This window comes from Lampris incognitus, chromosome 5 (genome assembly GCF_029633865.1).
Source record: "Lampris incognitus isolate fLamInc1 chromosome 5, fLamInc1.hap2, whole genome shotgun sequence".
Classification (NCBI taxonomy): domain Eukaryota; kingdom Metazoa; phylum Chordata; class Actinopteri; order Lampriformes; family Lampridae; genus Lampris; species Lampris incognitus.
Window position 1 is genome coordinate 63,721,543 of NC_079215.1, and position 23,864 is coordinate 63,745,406.

Here is a 23,864-nt window from a genome sequence, read left to right on the forward strand (position 1 = left end):
ACCGCGGGCCACAGTTTACCTCAGAGCTATGGAGTGCTGTGGGTGAGGCTCTGGGCGTCAAGCTTCATCGCACTACCGCCTACCACCCTCAGGCGAACGGCCTATGTGAGCGCTTCCACCGGTCCATGAAGGCTGCGCTTCGGGCTACTCTCAAGGACTGCAACTGGGTCGACAAGCTCCCATGGGTCATGCTGGGCCTGCGGACCGCCCCGAAGGAAGACCTACAAGCCTCCTCTGCGGAGCTGGTGTACGGCACGCCGCTGCGAGTCCCAGGCGATTTCATGCCCAATGCAACGCGTCCCTGGTCAGCTGTGGACCAACGAGCCTCCTTGCTGGACGGGGTCAGAGCTTTCACACCCGTCCCTACCGCCCAACACGGCGCGCCGGTGTCCCAGGTGCCCCCAGGTCTGCAGTCAGCGGACTACGTGTTCATCCGTCACGACGCACACCGCCCCCCTCTGCAACCCCCTTATGACGGCCCCTTCCGCGTCCTGGAACGGGGAACTAAGCACCTGGTGGTGGATTTTGGGGGCACGGCCGAGCATGTTTCAGTGGACCGAGTTAAACCCGCACACCTGGACTTGACGCAGCCTTTGGAGTTAGCCCAACCTCCTCGTCGCGGTCGTCCCCCGGCTCCGCCTCCTCCCCCCGTGGAGGCCCGAGCTGCCTCTTCTGCTCCTCAGGCCGACCTCCACAGGCCCGCGTCAATGCCTCCCAGAGACACTCCGGCCCCTGTTATCCGGAGCCGCCGCGGACGGCCTGTTGTCCCCCCGCGCCTGCCTGACTTCGATTACTAGGGCGAATTCTGGGGGGGCTCATGTGGTGGACACGTATTGGGGACAGAATTCAACCCAGGAACTAAGGGTTAAGTCATGGTTGCCCTGGCAGGTTAACGCAGGGTTAAGTTATGGTTGTCCAGCCAGTTTTCTGATTATTCTTGCCACCTCCGCTCAGTCGAGCTGTGGTTTGGTTGCTCTCTGATTTACCGTGGATTAAAGAAAGTTGCCTACACGGCTAAAGTGTGAACCTACGGTCTTCTCCGTTCCTTCGGCTCTACAGTAACATAGTTATGTCATATATTTGCTAGCTTGTTATATGTAGTAACAGGTATGTCGAATATTTGCTAGCTTGTTATATGAAGTAACAGTGATGTCGAATATTTGCTAGCTTGTTATATGTAGTAGCATAGTTATGTCATATATTTGCTAGCTTGTTATATGTAGTAGCATAGTTATGTCATGTATTTGCTAGCTTGTTATATGTAGTAGCATAGCTATTACAATGTAGAGCCGGGCAATGAGAGCTAGTACCTGATCAGGGTTCGAATTAAGAGACGATGACGCTCCTCTCGGAGTTTTGAGACTCAGAAAGGGTTTTAAAACAGGCTGGGATACCATGGACTACACCATACTTAGCATAGGGTCGCATTGCGCATGTGCGTAGTATCCCATTCACGTGCCCACTTCAATAGCATGCATATGTTGATGAGAGACACCTCCTCGTTGTGTAGCGTCTGAGAAAAGGGGCTGGTCTGCTAAATCTGTCTTCAGAAACTCAAACTCCTGGACATCTGCTCCCTTTAGGAGGCGGTGCGCTCTGACTGGACTGGACTGCCTCGAACACACCAAACCCAACTGGCTTCGTTCACATCTCGAAACACAATCCCAGAATGTCTCTAATGCATGACTTCACTGACGCCCCACAGTTTGGTGTGAGCATTAAACACATGACAACAGTTTTGATTGTTAACATGTGTCACCGCCCCCCCCCCACGTCCCCCAACCATCAATAAATAACATCCCTGTCCCTGCAAGAACAAGTAAACAACCGCACTTGCCAATTATACATTAACGGCACGAGTGCATGTTCGAGATCAGAAACATATGAAACATTTGCAGAGTGAAAACAAATCCAATAAAGCAATACTATCACTACAGACCATTGCAACACACGAAGAACCACTGGCATGCGAGCAGTCCATTTCTAGAGCTCACGGCTCCAGAACAGTAAAGACGTGTTGATGAGTCGATGGTTTGAAAGCCAGTATTTTGTGAAGAGGCAGCTCGTTTGTACCTGCAGGTACAAAAAAGAGACAAGAACTGTGACACGATGGTGGAACAGGGCAGTAATGTAGGTGGCACGCAGAACATAGGTGGAGTCCTGCCTACATGGACCAAATCAGTTCATTACTTTAATTATGAAAGTAATGCCAATTTTGTTGCGAGAGATTCATGACTCAAAAAGTGCCTGATTTAGGGTCAAGGTTAGCCACAACAACTGTGCTTCTTCAGCACATGCCTTGTTCTTCTGCATTTGACGGCCATGACGAGCTCTAGTATCATCCCTACCCTACAGAATTTGGAAAGTTCTGGAGTAGCAATCGTCTTCTGTAAATTGTGTAAACAGCATCCATTGCATGGTGTCCGTTTTGGGAGAGAGACCCCTCCTCTGTTGCTCTCCCTGGGGTCTCTGCCTATTTTTTCTCCCTGTTAGAGGGTTTTTTTAGGGAGTTGTTCCTTATCTGATGTGAGGGTCTAAGGACAGGACGTTGTGTTGGTGGAAGCAAATTTGCAATTTGTGATACTGGGCGATACAAATAAAGTTGACTTGACTTTAAGCATGCAAGAGTTCTACCTCGTTAAAATCCTGAGGGTTAATTTAACTTCCGGGGCCATTTGTACACTCTCGGAGTTGAATTAACACCTCGGGATTTTGACCCGATGAGTGTAATAACAATTGTTGGTTGAATCCAGTTGACCCAATTTACTCCCCCAATGAGTTTGTTATCATGTCATCATGGCTTCCTGTTTAGGAATATCAAACCATAAATGAGCTATTCCCCTGTAGCTTGCTCTCGTCAACTCCAGGGGCGCAACGTAGGGGGGGGGCAGAGGGTGCAATGCACACAGGCGCCGCATCAGCGGGGGCGCCAAAAGTACAGTGTACAGTAAACAATTTCTGGTTATAGGCCTATTTGTTTTGTAAAAGTTTAATATTTATAAATATTATTAGTTAGATGAGCATTTTGGATTAGAAGATATAGTTACATGTTATATTTTTTAATTATAATATTTATTTGTTTTGCGTACGGTCTTTTGACTCCCCCCGCTGATGCAGCCCCTGTGTGCATTGCACCCTCTGCACCCCCCTCGTCGCGCCCCCGATCAGCTCCCCTTTATAAGTCATCTGTGCTTGTGGTCTGCTAGCCATGGGTATTAGCATGCATTAACTGTATCAATGGTGCAGGTATATGAGACAGACCCAGGCGTTTCACTATAACTGTTAACAGAATCACTGTCAAATTATTGAAATCGAAATGGCGGGAACATAACCCACCCCTCCACTGCTGCTGCGCTGTCACCAGACTGCATGTCTTGTACTTGTACATGCACAACGTTCTTATTTTTGTGTGTGTGTGCGTGTGCGTGCGTGTGAGCCAGGTGTCGCAGATGATGTTAGGGCTGATGGTAATGTCCTACTCCATTCCACTCCACTTCACCGAGTTCACACAGGTGGTCAGCTTGGGAGTGCCCTGGTGGAGCGGCATGTCGGTAAGCTTCTGCGATTGTGTATGTGTGTGACTATGTGTTTGTGAGAGTGTGTGTTTGTTTTTGTGCCCTATTATTTACCCCCCCTCCCCGTTTTTCTCTCCCCAATTGTACTTGGTCAATTATCCCACTCTTCTGAGCCCTCCCCTCTGCCGATCCGGGGAGGGCTGCAGACTACCACGTGCCTCCTCCGAAACATGTGGGGTCGCCAGCCGTTTCTTTTCACCTGACATGTGAGGAGTTTCGCCAGGGGGACGTAGCGCGTGGGAAAATCACGCTATCCCCCCCTCATCGAACAGGCGCCCCAACCGACCAGAGGAGGCGCTAGTGCAGGGACCAGGACACATACCCACACCCCCCTTCCCACCCGCAGACACGGCCAATTGTGTCTGTAGGGACGCCCCAACAAACCGGAGGTAACACGGGGATTCGAACCGGCGATCCCGGTGTTGGTAGGCAACGGAATAGACCGCCACACTACCCGGACGCCCCTGTGTCCTATGAAAGGATGACTAGATGTCAAATCTGGGCCAGACTAGGAGAAAGATGGGATCTTCTTTCAAATTGCCCCGGCAGATTTTGAATTAGGACCGTTTTTAAATTGTTTCACAATAGACGGTGCTGATGTTTAGGTGATGGCTGCCATATTGTGCTAGACTTGCCACGCTGTTTTACCTCTCTTCTCCCCACGTGTCTCCAGTTCATCACAGCTGGAGCAGTCACCATCTTTGTGCAAACAAACTGGAACAGCAAGACGGTGAGTCTGACAAACACACGCACACACACGCACACATCGTCTGCATACAATTGTACCATGTTGTTAAAAGTTGAGAACTTCAATTTCACGTAACATTTCCTCCTTTACCTTTTTCACTTTCATTCTGCACTGCCTGCTCCCCTTATCCGTCCTTGCCTATTTCCCCTCTTCACCCCTAACCTTTATTTACCTCTGCCTGTCACAAGACACGTTGCTGCCTATAGCAAATAAACCTGTTGTTTTTAAAGGATGCCAGGATAGTCTTAGATATTTTTTTCCGACATTCTTAGACTCTATTAGATTGTTTGATTTGCGATGCCTTTTTTGGTCCCATGGTTTTGATGTGGGCCCCTAAGTCAAATTCCTTGTATGTTTTCATTACTATTACATTTCATTACTATTACTGCTTAACAAGTACCTATTTGTTATTACTACTACTACTTTTGGCTGCTCCCGTTAGGGGGCGCCACAGTGGATCATCCGTATCCATTTCTTCCTGTCCTCTGCATCTTCCTCTGTCACGCCAGCCACCTGCATGTCCTCCCTCACCGCATCCATAAACCTCCTCTTAGGCCTTCCTCTTCTCCTCTTCCCTGGCAGCTCCATATTCAGCATCCTTCTCCCAGTATACCCAGCATCTCTCCTCCACACATGTCCAAACCATCTCAATCTTGCCCTTCTTGCTTTGTCTCCAAACCGTCCAACCTGAGCTGTCCCTCTAATATACTCGTTCCTAATCCTGTCCTTCTTCATCACTCCCAATGAAAATCTTATCATCTTCACCTCTGTCAACTCAGCTCCACCTCCTGTCTTTTCATCAGTGCCACTGTCTCCAAACCATAAAACATAGCTGGTCTCACAACCATCTTGTAAACCTTCCCTTTCCCTTTAACTCGTCTGCCTCAAATCCCTCTTGACACTCTTCTCCACCCACTCCACTCTGCCTAAACCCTCTTACTCCCTTCTCTTCTGCACTCCCCGTTACTTTGGACAGTTGACCCCAAGTATGTAAACTCATACACCTTTGTCACCTCCACTCCTTGCATCCTGACCATTCCACTGTCCTCCCTCTCATTCACACATAGGTATTTTGTCTTGCTCCTACTGACTTTCATTCCTCTTCTCTCCAGTGCATACCTCCACCTCTCCAGGCTCTCCTCCACCTGCACCCTACTCTCGCTACAGATCACAATGTCATCCGCGAACATCATCGTCCATGGAGACTCCTACGTGATCTCTGTCCGTCACCATTGCAAACAAGAAAGGGCTCAGAACCGATCCTTGATGTAATCCCACCTCCACCTTGAACCCATCTGTTATTCCAACTGCACACCTCACCATCGTCACACTTCCCTCATACGTATCCTGCACCACTCCTACATACTTCTCTGCAACTCCTGACTTCCTCATACAATACCACACCTCCTCTCTCGGCACTCTGTCATAAGCTTTCTCTAAATCCACAAAGACACAATGCAACTCTTTCTGGCCTCCTCTATACTTCTCCATCAACATTCTCAAAGCAAACATCACATCTGTGGTGCTCTTTCGTGGCATGAAACCATACTGCTGCTCGCTGATCGTCACCTCTCCTCTTAACCTAGCTTCTATTACTCTTTCCCATATCTTCATGTTGTGGCCAGTCAACTTTATATCTCTGTAGTTGCTACAGTTCTGCACATCGCCTTTATTCCTTAAAATCGGTACCAGTATGCTTCTTCTCCACTCCTCCAGCATCCTCTCACTTTCCAAGATTGTGTTAAACAATCTAGTTATAAACTCCACTGCCATCTCTCTTCAACATCTCCATGCCTCCACAGGTATGTCATCAGGACCAACTGCCTTTCCACTCTTCATCCTCTTCATAGCTGCCCTCACTCCCTCCTTGCTAATCAGTGGCGTGCGGTGAGGTTCGTGGCTGGTGAGGCACTGACTTTTTCAGAGTCAGATTTACAAATATATGAACCCAGTATAGTAGCTTCAATTCACCATTCATTTGGCAGCTTGAACATTGGCTACTGCTTGTGTGTCATATCTCGTCAGCATTCTTTACACACACGTAATTCCGTCTCAATGGAGATTATTGCCAGGGATGAAAGTCGTCCTTGATCGGTCCGATTCCGACTGTATGTTTTGAGTCTTCTCAAAGCAGAGAATGACCTTTCCACGGACGCTGTTGTAGCGGGTATGGTTAGGACCAGCTGGAGTAACTTTGCCGCTTCAGGAACAGTCTGCATCAGATCCTTCTGGGCCAAAAAGTTGAGAATCTGTCCAGGGGATTTACATTCGTTCCTCACTGTTTGTGAGCTGTACAGTCCGATGAGATCAGCCTTCAGTCTCACAAAGTCAAAGAACTTGGCATATTTTGACAGGCTCTGCAGTTTGGCGTCATCAAAATGTTGTGACATTTCATTAAATTTTGCACAATCGACCAAACCAATAAAAGCTAGCTCGCCAAAATGATCAAATCTATCCTCCAGCTGAACACTGGCATTGTCCAGAATGTTATAAAACATTCGTTTCCTCTCATCTCTGACTGACTGTTGATGAACACTATCCGTCGGGCGGAGTGTGGCGCATTTCTGCTCAAATCGCTCATAGAAACTGTCCAACTCTTGTCTCTGGCGTTGCACAACTCCAATTGTGTCGCGGATTCGCGCGCAACAAAATCCCATGTCCATGACTCTGTTTTGCAGCACTCTAAAGAGTGCATCGGCTTCACTGAAAATGTCCTCATATGCCATAATGATAAAGCATGTTGATGCTGTTGACAGCAACAGTCTGGAATTCGAGCTCCATCTGGTAGGCGCTGCTCTTGGTAAACGTCGCTTCACAACGTCATCCAGTAAGTGGGTGCGCTTCGTGGATTTACTGAAAATGCAAGAGTACCAGGTTCAATTTGTGTGCGTAACAGTGGGTAAATATGGCCTCAGGCACCTTTTCTTTAATCCTCGCCTGCACCCCATTAAGCTCTGATGACGTCACAGCCGCTCCGTCATAAGTCAGAGCTACCAGCTTTTCCACACACTTGTAGTTCTCCAACACTCCCAAGACATGCTCAGCTATAGCAGGGGCCCGTCTGTCATCGCTAACACCATCAAAGCCCAAACAAGCCTCCCTCACTTCACATGCCGACTCACTTTTAGCCACATAACGCAAAATGACAGAGATCCGGGCTTTGCTTGTGACAGCCGTTGTCTCGGCCACTTCTACAGCAACAAACGGGGCTGCATTAGTCTCCTTTTTGATATCATTTCTTATCACGTCACCGACTGCTTCAATTAAATCCTTCTGGATTCTGTTTGACAAGCCAGAAAACACAGCGGGTGTCTCCAAATGTCTAGCTAACCTTTCATCTCTCTCAGCAAAAGCATGTAGTAGTTCTGCAACGATTAGAAGAGCTTGTACTCTCGCCGTTACCACGAAGTGCCAGTTCCTGTTTGGCTAGGAAGCAGGTCGCATTAATGAGGTCTTTTAAAACCTCCCGGGTTTCCTTTACCTTCAGCATTGTGGACGGAAATGTTTAGTCGCCGTTGTTCATCCAAAGCCAAAATCTATTCTTGGATATCCAAACGTTTTCAAAGCAACTTGGCTTTGAATATGAGTAGCTGATCTTTCATGTTTGCTGAGGCTTCTTGGTAGATTTTTCAAGTCACAAAACCCCTGTGTTAGTTAGTCCAGACATTACCGCGTGTTGAGGACAAAAGAGCGGGAAAGCAGAAAAGGCGGGCTTTCCGGGTGCGCCACCACCGCTCCGTTTGAAAAGAGCGAGTTATCTTCTGTCCCGTTGTTTGAAGCAAACCGTTTAGCTGCTCCGGCGGCGTTGGTCCTCCATCATTTATCACTTCACTTTTTGACTGAAAGTCCAGTTTTGAGAAACTTTTGAGCTTAGATAGAGAATCTACCATTGTTGCAGTCAGATTTGTTTTTCAAAATAAACGAACCGCTGTAGTGAACTCGACTCTGCGTTAAAGAAGAGCGACAGCAGAAGAAGAGAGCGTCCTGTAAACCCGCGGGCTCCCGCATACGCCCCCTTCAGTGAGGCAGAGGTACTGGCTGCCTCATCTCATGCTTTTTCAGTGCGGTTTTATGTAAGATCAGCAAGACTAAATATGTTATACTCATACATGAAATACAATAACTATTTTAAGGAAAGTGAGGACATATAATAAAAGTATCTGCAAACATGACATTGGTGACAAACGGTAAGAAAGTGAAAGGCACGCGCTCAACCCAGTTTGTGAGGGATTGCGCAATCCGAAGTGAGGCTCCACCCCTCGCTGCCTCAACTCGCGTATCTCCCCTCCAATTGAACAGGGAATATGCAAATTCAGCGATTTTGATAATAAAAATTATTTAAATTATTGGAATTGTACATGAATTACATTTATAGCACAGATCAGTAGACAGATATTAATATTTATTTCATTTTATCATCATTTGCTTTTTCTTTTCATGATGAAAGGTGAGGCTCTGCCTCACCTGCCTCCCCTGACCGCACGTCCCTGTTGCTAAGCCACCGCAGTTCCTGATTCACTATCCCCACATCATCCAACCTTCTCGCTCTCATTTTCCTCATTCATCAGCCCCTCAGAGTACTCCTTCCACCTCCTCAGCACACTCTCCTCGCTAGTCAGCACATTTCCATCTCTATCCTTCATCACCTTAACCTGCTGCACATCCTTCCCAGCTCGGTCCCTCTGTCTAGCCAATCGGTACAAGTCCTTTTCTCCTTCCTTAGTGTCTAACCTCGCATACAACTCACATAAGCCTTTGCCTTTGCCACCTCTCTCTTCGCTTTACGCTGCATCTCCTTGTACTCCTGTCTACCTTCTTCATCTCTCTGACTATCCCACTTCTTCTTTGCCAACCTCTTCCTCTGTATACTTTGCTGTATTTCCCCATTCCACCACCAAGTCTCCTTGTCTTCCTTCCTCTGTCCTGGTGACACGCCAAGTACCTTCCTAGCTGGCTCCCTCACTATTTCTGCAGTGGTTGTCCAGCCATCTAGCAACTCTCCACTACCACCCAGTGCCTGTCTTAACTCCTCCATTAACTCCATACAACAGTCTTACTTTTTTTTAGCTTCCACCATTTGATACTTAGCTCTTCCTTCACCCTCTTCCTCTTCTTGGTCTCCAAAGTCATCCTACAGACCACCATCCGATGCTGCCTAGCTACGTTCTCCCCTGTCACCACCTTGCAGTCTCCAATCCCTTTCAGATCAAGCCTTCTACATAAGATATAGTCCACCTGTGTGCACTTTCCTCCACTCTTGTACGTCACCCTGCGTTCCTCCCTCTTCTTGAAATATGTATTCACCACAGCCATTTCCATCCTTTTTGCAAAATCCAACACCATCTGTCCTTCCACACTTCTCTCTTTGACACCATACCTACCCATCACCTCTGTTCCCTTCACCAACATGTCCATTGAAGTCCACTCCAATCACCACTCTCTCGTCCTTGGGTACCCTCTCCACCACATGATCCGACTGATTCCAGAATTCTTCTTTCTCTTCCATCTCACACCCAACTTGCGGGGCATATGCGCTGATAACATTCAGCAATACACCTTCGATTTCCAGCTTCATACTCATCACTCTGTCTGACACTCTCTTCACCTCCAGCACGCTCTTGACATACTCTTCCTTCAGAATTACCCCTACCCCATTACTCCTCCCATTCACACCATGATAGAAGAGTTTGAACCCACCTCCGATGCTCCTGGCCTTACTCCCCTTCCACCTGGTCTCTTGCACGCACAGTATACCTACCTTTCTTCTCTCCATCATGTCAGCCAGCTCTCTCCCTTTACCAGTCATAGTGCCAACATTCAAAGTTCCGACTCTCACCTCCACACTCCTACCCTTCCTCCTCTCTAGCTGCCTCTGGACATGCCTTCCCCCTCTCCTTCTCCTTCGCCCAACAGTAGCACAGTTTCCAGCCGCACTCTGCTGGCCAACAGTACCGATGGTGGTCGCTGGTAACCCGTGCCTCGACCGATCCAGTATGGAGATCCGACTTATGATCCGCACATCTAAAAGTTTAATGCCGGACGTCCTTCGTGACGCAACCCTCCCCATTGATCCGGGCTTGGACTCGGCACTAAGAATGCACTCCTCAGTGGCTGGGTTATTTGTTATTACATATATTTATTATTATTATTATTATTATTAGTATAATTATCAATTATTATAATTATTAATTATATTATAATTATAATAATTATTATTATATTTGTTATTATATTACTGCAAAAAAAACAAATAAAACTGCAATGTTTTACTTGTGGGGTGTGTGTTAGATGCTCAGCTCGGTGTCCGTTGTGCTGCTGCTAGCTGTTATTATTGATCATAGAGGAATGAAAATATGACCAATACCACTACTGCTGTGTTTGCTAATCAAATCAAACATGTTGTTCAGTCATGCTTTCTCCGGCTCAAGCTAATCTCCAAAATTAGGTCGTTTTTCTCAATTGGTGATCTCCAAAAACTTACACGTGCTTTTACCTATCCTCGGCTTGACTATTGTAATGCACTCTACTCGATTCTCAGCAAGGGCTCCCTCTACCGTCTGCAAAGCGCCGCTGCTCGGCTCAGTACCGGGGCAAGGAGGCATGACCATAGAACCCAGCACCACGCTGGACCACGTCACTCCTGTGCTTGCCTCACTACAGTGGCCTCGTTATATTTCGAATTGATTTTGAAACTTTATTGCTCACTCTTGAGGCTTTAAATGGTCTTGCCCCTAAACACATTTCTCATTTATTGACCTGGTCTACGCCCTCTCGGCCATTAAGGTGTGCAGGTGGAGCCCTGCTGGTTATTCCCAGGCCTCGCTTTGTCCCCAAGGGTGATCGGGCTTTTGCTAAGACAAGTCTCCAGCTTCTCTTAAACCTCCTCTTAAAACGTTTCGTTCTGTTAAAGCTTTTACAAATGTTTGACATTTGTTTTTCTTTCTTTCTTTCTTTCTTTCTTTCTTTCTTTCTTTCTTTCTTTCTTTCTTTCTTTCTTTCTTTCGTTCTTTCTTTCTTTCTTTCTTTCTTTCTACTGTTTTTGTTTTTACTCTTACTTATTTGGTTTTATTGTTTTTGCCTTCTCTGGTTTTATTTATTTGCGAAGCACTTTGTAACATTGTTTTAGAAAAGTGCTATATCAATAAAGTTATTATTATTACTGTAAAGCTATTAATTATATTATGAATGTAATTTCAGTTTACACTCTGGTGCAAAAAAAAGTGTACTCTGGTGCACTCTGTATACACTCTGGTACAGTTCTGGTACAGTTCTGATGTGCAGAACTGTAGCAACTACAGAGGTATAAAGTTGATCTGCCACAGCATGAAGATATGGGAAAGAGTAATAGAAGCTAGGTTAAGAGGAGAGGTGGTGATCAGCAGCAGCAGTATGGGTTCATGCCACGAAAGAGCACCACAGATGTGATGTTTGCTTTGAGAATGTTGATGGAGAAGTATAGAGGAGGCCAGAAAGAGTTGCATTGTGTCTTTGTGGATTTAGAGAAAGCACACGACCGGGTACCGAGAGAGGAGGTGTGGTATTGTATGAGGAAGTCAGGAGTTGCAGAGAAGTATGTAGGAGTGGTGCAGGATATGTATGAGGGAAGTGTGACAGTGGTGAGGTGTGCGGTTGGAATAACAGATGGGGTCAAGGTGGAGGTGGGATTACATCAAGGATCGGCTCTGAGCCCTTTCTTGTTTGCAGTGGTGATGGACAGGTTGACGGACGAGTTCAGGCAGGAGTCTCCATGGACGATGATGTTTGCCAACGATGCTGTGAACTGTAGTGAGAGTAGGGTGCAGGTGGAGGAGAGCCTGGAGAGGTGGAGGTATGCAATGGAGAGAAGAGGAATGAAAGTCAGTAGGGGCAAGACAGAATACCTATGCGTGAATGAGAGGGAGGACAGTGGAATAGTCAGGATGCAAGGAGTAGAGGTGATGAAGGTGGATGTCAACTGTCCAAAGTAACGTGGAGTGCAGAGAGTGCAGGCAGGTTGGAGTGGGTGGAGAAGAGCGTCAGGAGGGATTTGCGACAGAAGGGTACCAGCAAGAGTTAAAGGGAAGGTTTACAAGATGGTTGTGAGACCAGCTATGTTATATGGTTTGGAGACAGTGGCACTGATGAAAAGACAGGAGGTGGAGCTGGAGGTGGCAGAGATGAAGATGCTAAGAGTTTCACTGGGAGTGATGAAGAAGGACAGGATTAGGAACGAGTATATTAGAGGGACAGCTCAGGTTGGACGGTTTGGAGACAAAGCAAGAGAGACAAGATGGAGATGGTGTGGACATGTGTGGAGGAGAGATGCTGGGTATACTGGGAGAAGGATGCTGAATATGGAGCTGCCAGGGAAGAGGAGAAGAGGAAGGCCAAAGAGGAGGTTTATGGATGTGGTGAGGGAAGACATGCAGGTGGCTGGCGTGACAGAGGAAGATGCAGAGGACCGGAAGAGATGGAAACGGATGATCTGCTGTGGCGCCCCCTAACGGGAGCAGCTGAAAGTAGTAGTAGTAGTGTGCACTGTTCCGTCAGTAGTAGACTTGCTCGTCTACTCTGTTGAAATGACACTTCGATTACTATTGTTTTTGACCAGTACTACAGCAGCCACCACAGCTTATAACAGTTCCACGTGTACTTGTCATTCTTAGTTGGGACTGTGTATGACGGTGAGCGCGCTGTCCGCCTTGCTGTCGGTGGTGGCCCTCATCATTTACTCGGTGGACTTGGAGAAGAATCCGGAGGTCCCGTGTGTGACGTCGCAGTATCATCGCTGTGATGAGAAACACTACGCAAGTGTCAGTATCTAAACCCCTTCGTCTGTCTGTCTGTGTTTGACTCTTATGTGAATTTGAAGCATCTTTGTTCAGCTGAATGCTGTCTGTTGTCTGGAATCAGATCTAAGTGCCATGTTTTGTTGGGTACCCCCCCACCCCCCACCCCAGTACGAGACAAGCAAAATGTGATGCAGACTTCCCAGCACTTAAATATCACTTAATACTGCTCAGCCAACGCCACGACCAGGAAATACTCTGCTTTCTAAAAGTAGTTTGACATTTGAAGGGAAATTTCACCAGTTTCCAACCTCTCTGTCTGTCTGCAACAGGGATGAAAACACCTGCACTTGTTCCTGATCCTTTCTGCATCTCTGGAGGCAGGGAAACTGACTTGTTTCTTTTTTTGGGTAACACTTTAGTATGGGGAACGTAGTCACCATTAATTAGCTGCTTATTACTCATTAATGCCTTATTCTGCATGGCCTTATTATACAACCAGTAAGCCATTAACTATGAGTTTTCCCTCTATAACCTCAGAAGTATTGCTTATTAGTAGTACCATCTCAATATGCTTTGCTTAGTATGGCCTTTATAAGGTGGTGGTACCACAAGAAGAGTTATTCTCCCTTACTAACACTTAATGAATATGCTCTGTTCTTACATAACGACACAAAACTACAAGTGTTCATAGTGTTAAATTACTGTAAATTAAGTTTTTGTTACTTAGAATATGTTCCCCATACTAAAGTGTTACCCTTTTTTTCTGGCTGCCAAGTGACGTATTGTAATGTCAGTTAGCCTAGCAGGGTTTCTAGTCTACTCTAAACACACTGTTCAAAACACATCCACATGTTCTCGGCTGAACTGTGTTTCCAGCGGTGTAAATGACGTCCCACGACACCAGCGCTGAGGATTTACCAACGACGATACAGAAGCTTAAGTGTAATGTGTTGTTGTACATGTAGGCGGCGCTGTGGGAAAGACTCTCTGAGCAGGACAATACTGATTTCTCCATCAATATAGAACGATCAGCTACGCTATTCATCAGCTCTGATAGAACAACCACAAAACCGTTGGTGAAATTTCCCTTTAAAGCTGCAGCCTTGACCTTTTTTGGTGGCTAAATGCTCACAAGATATTAAGTGCTATTATCACATCCTATTACCACATCCTATTATCACATCCTGAGCCTAAGACAGGATATATCAACCATAACTGAATAACTGTAGCTGTGATATGGCACAATACTACAAACTGACATGAAAAATCAGAATCAGAAACACTGTCATTTCATTTCATGCACTTGCGCACGTGAAATGAAACAAAAACATGGTTTCCCCCAGCCCACAGCAGTGCAACACAAAGACAAAGACACACACATCCAAAAACAACAAGAACCACAAGAACACATATATACAAAACAACATATCTAAACTAAACAAAAAACAAAAAAACAACAAAATCACTGTCCAGGAGAACGAACGCCAGCCAGGATGACTGTCAGAACTGCCGGTCTGCATGGGCTAGCAGTTAGCTTACCCTGCCCCGCTTCCGCGTCCTGTTTCCTCTTCGGGTGCAGCTCAGGGCCGTGATCCTTGGGCCCACCAGATGTAGCAGACCAAGCTCCCTCAGACCGCCCTCGGTGTGGTCTGCATGGGCTAGCAGTTAGCTTAGCCTGCCCCGCTTCCGCGTCCTGTTTCCTCTTCGGGTGCAGCTCCGGTCAGGGCCGTGCTCCTTGGGCCCACCGGATGTAGCAGACCAAGCTCCCTCAGACCGCCCTCGGTGTGGTCTGCATGGGCTAGCAGTTAGCTTAGCCTGCCCCGCTTCCGCGTCCTGTTTCCTCTTTGGGTGCAGCTCAGGGCCGTGATCCTTGGGCCCACCGGATGTAGCAGACCAAGCTCCCTCAGACCGCCCTCGGTGTGGTCTGCATGGGCTAGCAGTTAGCTTAGCCTGCCCCGCTTCCGCGTCCTGTTTCCTCTTCGGGTGCAGCTCCGGTCAGGGCTGTGGTCCTTAGGCCCATGGGATGTAGCAGACCAAGCTCCCTCAGACCGCCCTCGGTGTGGTCTGCATGGGCTAGCAGTTAGCTTAGCCTGCCCCGCTTCCGCGTCCTGTCTATGCCTAGTAGTTAAAGCATGCCTGGTAGCTGACTATAAACGATTAATACACAAGTAAGTGCACCACTTCAAATAAGTGCGAGCTTTATGCCCCTTACCAACATCTCAGTGTCAATGCTAAAAGTTACCCTATGACAAAACCGCGAAATGCTAACAAAAATAATAGATATTGCAAAGTTTTGAAATAAAAACTCAAATACCATGAAGCTGCGTTTTGGAATCTTCAGTGAAACCTTTGCATAGCGACAATGGTACATCTGCTCGTGCATCTGCTAGCCATGGCTACTAACACTGTTCTCTAACTCCGCTACTTCCGGGCTTAGCGTGAACCAAGAGCGTCTCACATATGCAACACTTCATCTAGAGTGCCCCCTTGTAACCAGAATAAACATTAAAACTAACACCGGAAGCATTACTGAACATGTTGCAAAGCATGGACATTACAGGTATGTGATGGTGACTCTACTCGGCCCAGTGCTGACAAGCTGATACATCAGTGAGCGTGCTGCAAGCAGCCCATAGCAACATAATATACCAGCAGATTTACATGCTCGTAAATAGAATTAAGAACCTGCCCTGCTTGTTTAGTTGCACAAGTTGTCCATGTGTTGTGTGCGTTAATGAAGAATTTGGACTGTATTTGGTTTAATATATAATCAGAGACCTTTGTTTCTCCCATACGCAGAGGCTGAACAGAGGAGTAAAGTCGTTTCTTCTTCTCTTCACCTTGGTGCAGACAGTCGTCTCCTCCGTCCTCTGCTTCCTTCTCCACAGGGAAAGAGCCAACTTTGGACAGTACACTGTAAGACAACAGCAACGCACTGGAAAACTCATTCTCCTATTTAGGGAGGCTGCAGAGTGCACTTCTCAAAATGCAGTTTAATTTGCATTGTAACGACACAAAGAGGAAATGTAAAATGCACTGTTATTTACAACCTTGCCATGCAGTCACACGTGATCATAGCAACACGTGCACTCTCAGTACGTGTTGCTGTTAGCATTCATCAATTAAATGCTCTGTTTACAAGTCCTGGAACTAGCTTTGTCTTCAGACGAACATATTCTTTTTAACTCTAGAGTAAAGTGTTCTGCATCCAAAGCCCGTGTTGTCTCATGGCTAGCTAGCTTCAGTATCTGCAAAAGTCTAAAATCCTGAGGCCTTAGACACAGGCTAGCTATGCCCACATTGTTTTAATAGACATAACGACCATTTCCATTGGTTACTAGTTTCTCCCTCGGCTCAGCCAACGGCCACTGGAATGTTAAAATGACGTACACCTCGATATCAGAGTCATCCAAAGTCTCCTTTTTTACATATTTCCTTACAACAATATTTATTTCTTTGAATACATCATAAAATGTTGTGCCAAAGCTGTCATACCTCCACCGTTGGCTTTGTTTTTGTATTTATTCACAAACAAGCTGGCATGTTGAAATACCAACAGGCAGGAGTCCAGTGCTCCCTCCTGCTCCATATCTAAACCGGAAAAGGAGGAAAACTCGAGGGATTTTCAAATCAGCAGTGATTACTGAATAATCTTTATACATGTGACACTGCAACCCATCATAGAAAATACAAAACCAAAATACCCAAAACCGTGATCTTAAGGGTTTTCACGCTTTCAAGCTTTTTTTCTCACGACTCAAATCTGATTTTTGTGCGCTAGATTACGACTTTTGTGTCCTAGACCTGGCAAGTACTATTCAGCATCGTGCTAAAATGGTCATAGGCCGAGGCATTACTCATCACACTGAAATTGCCATTTAAATTTTGTTGTGACCGTTTTTGTGCCCTTAAACAAACTGGAACAAAAACGATAACTGAAAAACCTATAGTACAATAATGAGGATGGAGAACTGACCGTACGGTGGATAAATGTCCTTGTGGTGTAAAAATGTGAAAGCAAAATAAGTCACGTCAGAAAAATAAGGTGAAAAATAACCAGAAACATTTTAGAAAATAATTTAGAGAAAATAATAACCTGGTTGCAGCAGTGTGCACACCCCCTTTTTGGGGGGGGGTCCCCCCTTTTTCTCCCCTAATTGTACTTGTCCACTTATCCTATTTTCTGAGATATTCTGGTCTCTGCTCCAACCCCTCTGTCGATCCGGGGAGGGCTGGGGACTACCACATGCTTCCTCCGATACATGTGGAGTCGCCAGCCGCTTCTTTTCACCTGACAGTGAGGAGTTTCACCAGGGGGACGTAGCGCGTGGGAGGATCACGCTATTCCCCCCAGTTCCCCTCCCCTCCAAACAGGCGCCCAGACTGACCAGAGGAGGCGCTAGTGCAGCAATCAGGACCCACATCCGGCTTCCCACCCGTAGACACGGCCAATTGTGTCTGTAGGGACGCCCAACCAAGCCGGAGGTAACACGGGGATTCGAACCGGCGATTCCCGTGTTGATAGGCAGTGGAATAGACCGCTACGCTATACTTGGACGCCCGTGCACAACCTTTTAAAAATGGAGATGTGGCTGTGTTCAGAATTAAAGTTCAGCTGTTACTGTAGGATTTTGGACATCATCTTAGTTTCATCCAACTGCAAAAGCCATGTTCCACAAAGAGCTTACAAAGCATGAACGGGATCTCACTGTTGAAAGGTACTGATCAGGAGAAGGGCACAGGAGAATTCCCAAGGCATTAGATATACCATGGAACACAGTGAAGACAGTCATCAACAAGTGGAGAGAATATGGCACAGCAGTGACATTACCAAGAACAGGACATCCCTCCAGAATTGATGAGAAGAGAAGGAGGAAACTGGTCAGGGAGGCTGCCGAGAGGCCTACGGCAACATTAAAGGAACTGCAGGCATTCCTGCCAAGTCCTGGTTGTTCCCTACATGTGACAACAATCTTCGGTATTCTTCATATGTCTGGGCTATGGGGTAGGGTGGCAAGACAGACGCCTTTTCACATGGAACAAAAAAAAACAAACAAACACCCAAGCTCGGCTAAATTTTGCAAAAAGATACTACATCCAGCCTCCCGAACCACGTGGACAAAATAAGTTGCGGTCTAATGAGACCAGGGTTGAACTTGATTTATTCCAAAAGGTATGTCCGTCCATCCATTACCCAAGCCGCTTATCCTAAGTAGGGTCGCGGGATGCTGGAGCCTATCCCAGCAGTCATTGGACAGCAGGCGGGGAGGCACCCTGGTCAGGCCACCAGTCCATCACAGGGCCCACACATTCACACCTAGGAACAATTTAGTACGGCCGATCGGACTGTGGGAGGAACCCGGAGCGCCCGGAGGAAACCTACGCAGAGAATATGCAAACTCCACACAGAGGACGACCCGGGCTCTGGGGGCGGCGCGGTGGTGGCGCAGTGGTTAGCATGGTCGCCTCACAGCGAGAAGGTCCTAGGTTCGAACTCCGGGGTTGTCCAACCTTGAGGGTCATCCCAGGTCATCCAAAAGATATGTTTGGTACTAAAACAACACATGTCATCACCAGAAGAACGTCACACCCACGGCGAAGCATGGTGGTGGCAGCATCATGCTTTGGGTCTGCTTTACTTCAGACAGAAGTGAGGTTTTAGTCAAGGTGGAGGGAATCATGGTGCAAAACCTTCAGGCGTCTGCTGGAAAGCAGAAGGTGAAGAGGGATTTCACCTTTCAGCACGACAACGACCCAAAGGACGAATCCAAGTCAACAAAGGAATGGCGTAGAAGATCAGCGTTGTGGAATAAACCAGCTAGAGCCCAGACCCGAATCCAACAGAAAGCCTGTGGGGTGACCTGAGGAGGGCTGTGGACAGGAGATTCCCTCGCTACCTGACGGATCTAGAATATTTTTACGAGGGAGATAGGGAAGATTTTACCAAGTCAAGATGTTCCAAGCTGGTAGACTCTTACCCAAAAAGTGCTGTAATGACATCAGAAGGTGCTTCAACACAGTATTAGTTTTGGGGTGCGCACACTTATGAAACCAGGTTATTGTAAGGTTTTTTTTCCCCCTAAAATGCTTGTGATTTTTGTTCACTTTATTTTTTTATAGGTTGATATTTCACATTAAAGGCGGAAAACGTTCTGACGTGATTCATCTTGGTTTCATTTTTTCATTTCACCAAACCCCTACCGTTTTAACAGGGGTTTGTACCCTTTTTGGTAACACTTTAGTGTGGGGAACGTAGTCACCATTAATTAGGTGCTTATTAGCATGCAAATTAGCAACATATTGGCTCTTAATTGGTCATTATTACGTACTCATTAATGCCTTATTCTGCATGGCCTTATTATACAACCAGTAAGCCATTAACTATGAGTTTTCCCTCTATAAGCTCAGAAGTATTGCTTATTAGTAGTACCATCTCAATATGCTTTGCTTAGTATGGACTTTATAAGGTGGTAGTACCACAAGAAGAGTTATTCTCCCTTACTAACACTTAATGAATATGCTCTGTTCTTACATAACAACACACAAAACTACAAGTGTTCATAGTGTTACATTACTCTAAATTAAGTTTTTGTTACTTAGAATGTGTTCCCCATAGTAAAGTGACATCTTGATCATTACTAATTCACTAGTAATTAAGTTTTTTTATGTTCCCCATACTAAAGCGTTACCGACTTGGTATATGCACTGTATCCTGCTTGCACATTAACTAGGGGGCCGCTGATAAGGCAGGTCAACAAACCCTCACACGTCCCAAATCAGCTTGAAATGATAGAAGAAAAACCCCCACCGACGTTTGTTAAGCTAACAATGCCGCGTGCAGTCTACTGATGACCCTCGGGCGTGCAACGACTCGTGTGTTTAAATCGGATTAGTTCTCGTGTCTCTGACATGCTGCTCTTTTGTGAACAGTTAAATCAGGGGGTCCCCAATAGGCGGCCCGCGGGCCACGTCCGGCCCGTGACGGGTTGATTTATTGTCCACGAGAATTGTTGGAGAAATGCCAGAAGGAAGATTTTTTTTTAATTTCCCAACCAAAAAAAAAAACCTTTTAATTTTTTTTTTGGAAATAAAAAATTGTTTCTTCCTTCTGGTATTGCTACACATTTTGTTTGGGAACACTATTCCAAACATAATTTCAGCAATCAATCCAACAAGAAATGCTCCCTTGTAACTATCAATTCCACCCCGCATTTCCACTTGTGGGCTAGTCCAGCCCCCCCCCCTCACTTGCGCGTCACATGACCTTATCAGCATTACTGAATATACTTCAGTTATGGCGGGCTAGAATGCTGCTGGAGGTTGAGTGGCCCGTGGTTTTAAAAGTGGCCCTAAAAGTGGCCCGCTATGAAAAGTAATTGGGGACCCCTGAGTTAAATGATCAGTTACTGAAAGTTGTCAATGGCACTTAACCAAATCTCTCTCTCACTCTGTCTCTGTCTCTCTGTCTCTGTCTGTCTCTGTCTCTGTCTGTCTGTCTCTGTCTCTCTGTCTCTGTCTCTCCATCTCTGTCTTAGAATCTTGCTCACAGTCACTCAGCGATCATGCCAGACGGCATCAGCCCTGCCTTGGACTAGCCGTCATGGGACCAGGCACTACTTGGTCTCTGGCACTGTTTCCTGTGTGAATTCACTACAGGGAGTAGAGGGAGAAACCATCAAGGAGGAAAGGAAGGAGGGATTCGAGAGATGAAATTAACGCAGCTTGTCAAAGCCCCGAGGTTCACCATAATATTTCAGTCATACTAGATTAAACTCGGCAAAGACGAACAGAAAGACCAAAAGAGTGGGAGACAGAAGAAGTGGAGGAAAAGAGAAATGGATTAGATGAATATTTGTACAAACAAAGGGAATGAAACTGAGCGTTGGTTGTAAAAAAAAAGGTTTTGCTTTCTATTTTGATTCAGCTGTCTCTCTCCATCAGGAGCTGGGAGGAACTTGATGCACAGAGACAGAAAGAGGTTCTTGCTGGAAATCGAGTGTTCACAGTGAATTCTCTCCCTTTTCTTCTGTTGGATTTCCCCCCATTTTTCTCCCCAGTTGTATCCGGCCAACTAATTAACCCCACTCTTCCGAACCGTCCCGGTCGCTGCTCCACCCCCTCTGCAGATCCAGGGACAGCTGCCGACTACCACATGCCTCCTCCGATACACGTGGAGTCGCCAGCCGCTTCTTTTCACCTGACAGTGAGGCGTTTCACCAGAGGGACGTAGCGCGTGAGAGGATCACGCTATTCCCCCCCCCCTTCCCCGAACAGGCGCCCCGACCGACCAGAGGAGGCGCTAGTGCAACGACCAGGACACATACCCACATCCGGCTTCTCACCCGCACACACGGCCAATTGTGTCTGCAGGGACGCCCGACCAAGCCGGAAGCAACACAGGGATTCGAACCGGCGATCCCCATGTTAGACGCCCAACTATCTCTTTGTTTTTAAAGTGGTCACACACCTTTTTACTTAAAATACGGAGCCTGAGATGTGTTGCTTACCTGAAGCAAAATTCTTTTGGAAATGTCAAACAGCCGTTGAACAGAGCTCCACTTCCCGCGGCCGGGTCATGGAGAGATCTGTATGTCTGACATGTTTGTTACCTTACTGTTCTGGACAGTAGTGTAACGTGCATGGATAAGTAGACACGCTGGATCGCGGGTCTGACCCTTTAGTCTAGCGGTTAGCGATGCCTCCTGCGGTGCGGGCGATACGGGTTCGCTTCCCGGCCGCGGCAGTTCCTGTGGTTGCCCCCCGAATTCGCTACAGCATAAACGTACATAGTTAGTTTACTGCAATTGCAATTTAGTGCCACTTGCTGGCAGCACCGAGTTTGTTGTAATTGACCTCGCTTAGGCTCAGGAAGCAGGAAGTACTGACATTGCGGCGTGAACAGAGATAACCGGACAGCTGTCAACAATTTCCCTTCACCTTCTCTTCAGCTCCTTGTTTGAAGCAAAGCCTGTGAGTGTTTTGTTTGAGAGTCTGTCTAGTAACATGGTGAGCATGATATTTCGGAGCCAATGCAACATTCAACTTTGTTTTAGTGTTCGTGATATCTGCTAGCTAAACAGCATGGCCCAGGGCAGGTTTGATGACTATGCAACTACCAGCTATCACCTAATTAATCCCTGCTCTTCATAGTTTGTTCCTTACTATGTGGAGATCCATAATGATTAATACATTGTACTGTAATATACTCACTTTTAGTTTTCTTTGTATTTGATACAGCTAATTCCGTGGGTCTGTTCTACTGAATGTATAATTGAATGTACATCTAAAAATATGTACCAAATACCTGAAACGTATCCTTTGTATAGCTTCACAGGTTTTTCTGACTAAACTTCATGAAAGGATACTTGGTGTCAAGTTGGGTTTTTTGAAGAACTGTTTTAACTGTTCTAGATGTGGGGTACTTGGGATTTAGTAGCCCCCCATCTAATTTTTTATTTTATATACTTACCTTCATTGACCACTCACTAATAGTAAAGAGGAGAATTGTCTGCTGTGTTGTTGTGATAGCCGGTTCTCGCCACAGGAGGGCACTGCAGGTTAATTGCTTCTAGCCTGTGTGACGTAGTGCTGGCTCTCGCCGTGCACTCTGGGACATAGAGTCGTCAGATGAGTGTTGCCGTTCGTATAGTGAGCCATGCTCTGAAAACGTGTCCTCTGTAATGTCTATTTGACAGATGGAGTAAAACAACAAAAACACCAGCCCTTGTAAGTGTCATTCTTATCAAGTGTGCTACAAATATTGGTGCCGAAACCCGGGATCAGCGCCATTGCCACCATTGTCAGGAGAAGAAGTGGGGAGCGGAGTGAGAACACGTGACCAACAATGGAACTGGAGCTTGAGCAACTGCAAGACAGGCTGAGTGAGACCCTCCTGCAGTTAGGGCTGGACCAGTTAAAAGAGGTGTGTGTTATTGCTAAAGTCCCCACTGAAAACCAGACAAAGAGGCATGCGCTGATCAGACTTATTAGTGAAACTGTGGATGAAGCAATTGAGAAGGAGGATGAAGAGGTAGCACGTCAGTTTCTGTCCAGACTAGTGGACCTCTCTAGTGAAATGAAGCAGAGAGGGGCGGAGTCACATACTGGTGCAGGTGCAGACAGTACTAACAAGGATGCTGCTGAATTGGCAAGCTTACATGAACAATATCAGGCCTTACAGTCCAGCTTTACTGCATCCACAAAAGCGCTTGAGGAAGAGATATCACGCCTCAGTGAGAAACTAAGTCTTAAAGAACCCAGTAGACCTAGTCAACCTTCAAACCCAATCCCGTCAGTAATCCAACCCCCTGAAGTAACCATACGCAGAGACTTTAAGATAAATGGCCAAATAGGAGAACGGGGGCAGATAGACAAGTTGTCTTATATAAATCTTACGCATCAGATTGATATGGGGGTGAGAAAAGGCCACAGCGAGTTGGAGATAATAGAGGCTGTAATCCGAGCCATCAGCCCTGGGCTGACTCTCCGTGACTTGTTAGAGATCAAAACCGAACTCACCCTCCCTCAGCTGAGGACCATTCTGAAAGGCCATTTCAAAGAGGATAGCTCTGTGGACCTATATCACCGACTAATCAACATCACACAGGACAGTCAGGAGTCACCACAGAACTTCCTGTTCCGAGCCATAGCATGTAAAGAGAGACTCTTAGCAGCAGCGAGAGAGCCTGGCTCTGATGAACAATACAGCCCTGAACTGATACAGAAGAAGTTCCTAAGAGCTGTGGGAACTGGGCTAGTGAGTGACCAGGT

General features: G+C 46.5%; 1 protein-coding gene across 1 annotated transcript in view; it reads left to right on the forward strand.

Moving 5' to 3' along the window:
- Positions 1 to 22,742, forward strand: part of tmem176 (transmembrane protein 176) — a 36,106-nt gene extending 13,364 nt beyond the window's left edge. Inside the window, exons 3-7 of the mRNA XM_056280100.1 lie at positions 3,441 to 3,551; positions 4,249 to 4,305; positions 12,969 to 13,115; positions 15,894 to 16,010; positions 20,630 to 22,742. Of these exons, the coding sequence (XP_056136075.1) occupies positions 3,441 to 3,551; positions 4,249 to 4,305; positions 12,969 to 13,115; positions 15,894 to 16,010; positions 20,630 to 20,689 (492 nt within the window). The 3' untranslated portion in view covers positions 20,690 to 22,742. The remainder of the gene's footprint in view (positions 1 to 3,440; positions 3,552 to 4,248; positions 4,306 to 12,968; positions 13,116 to 15,893; positions 16,011 to 20,629) is intronic.
- The last annotated feature ends 1,122 nt before the right edge of the window (positions 22,743 to 23,864 follow it).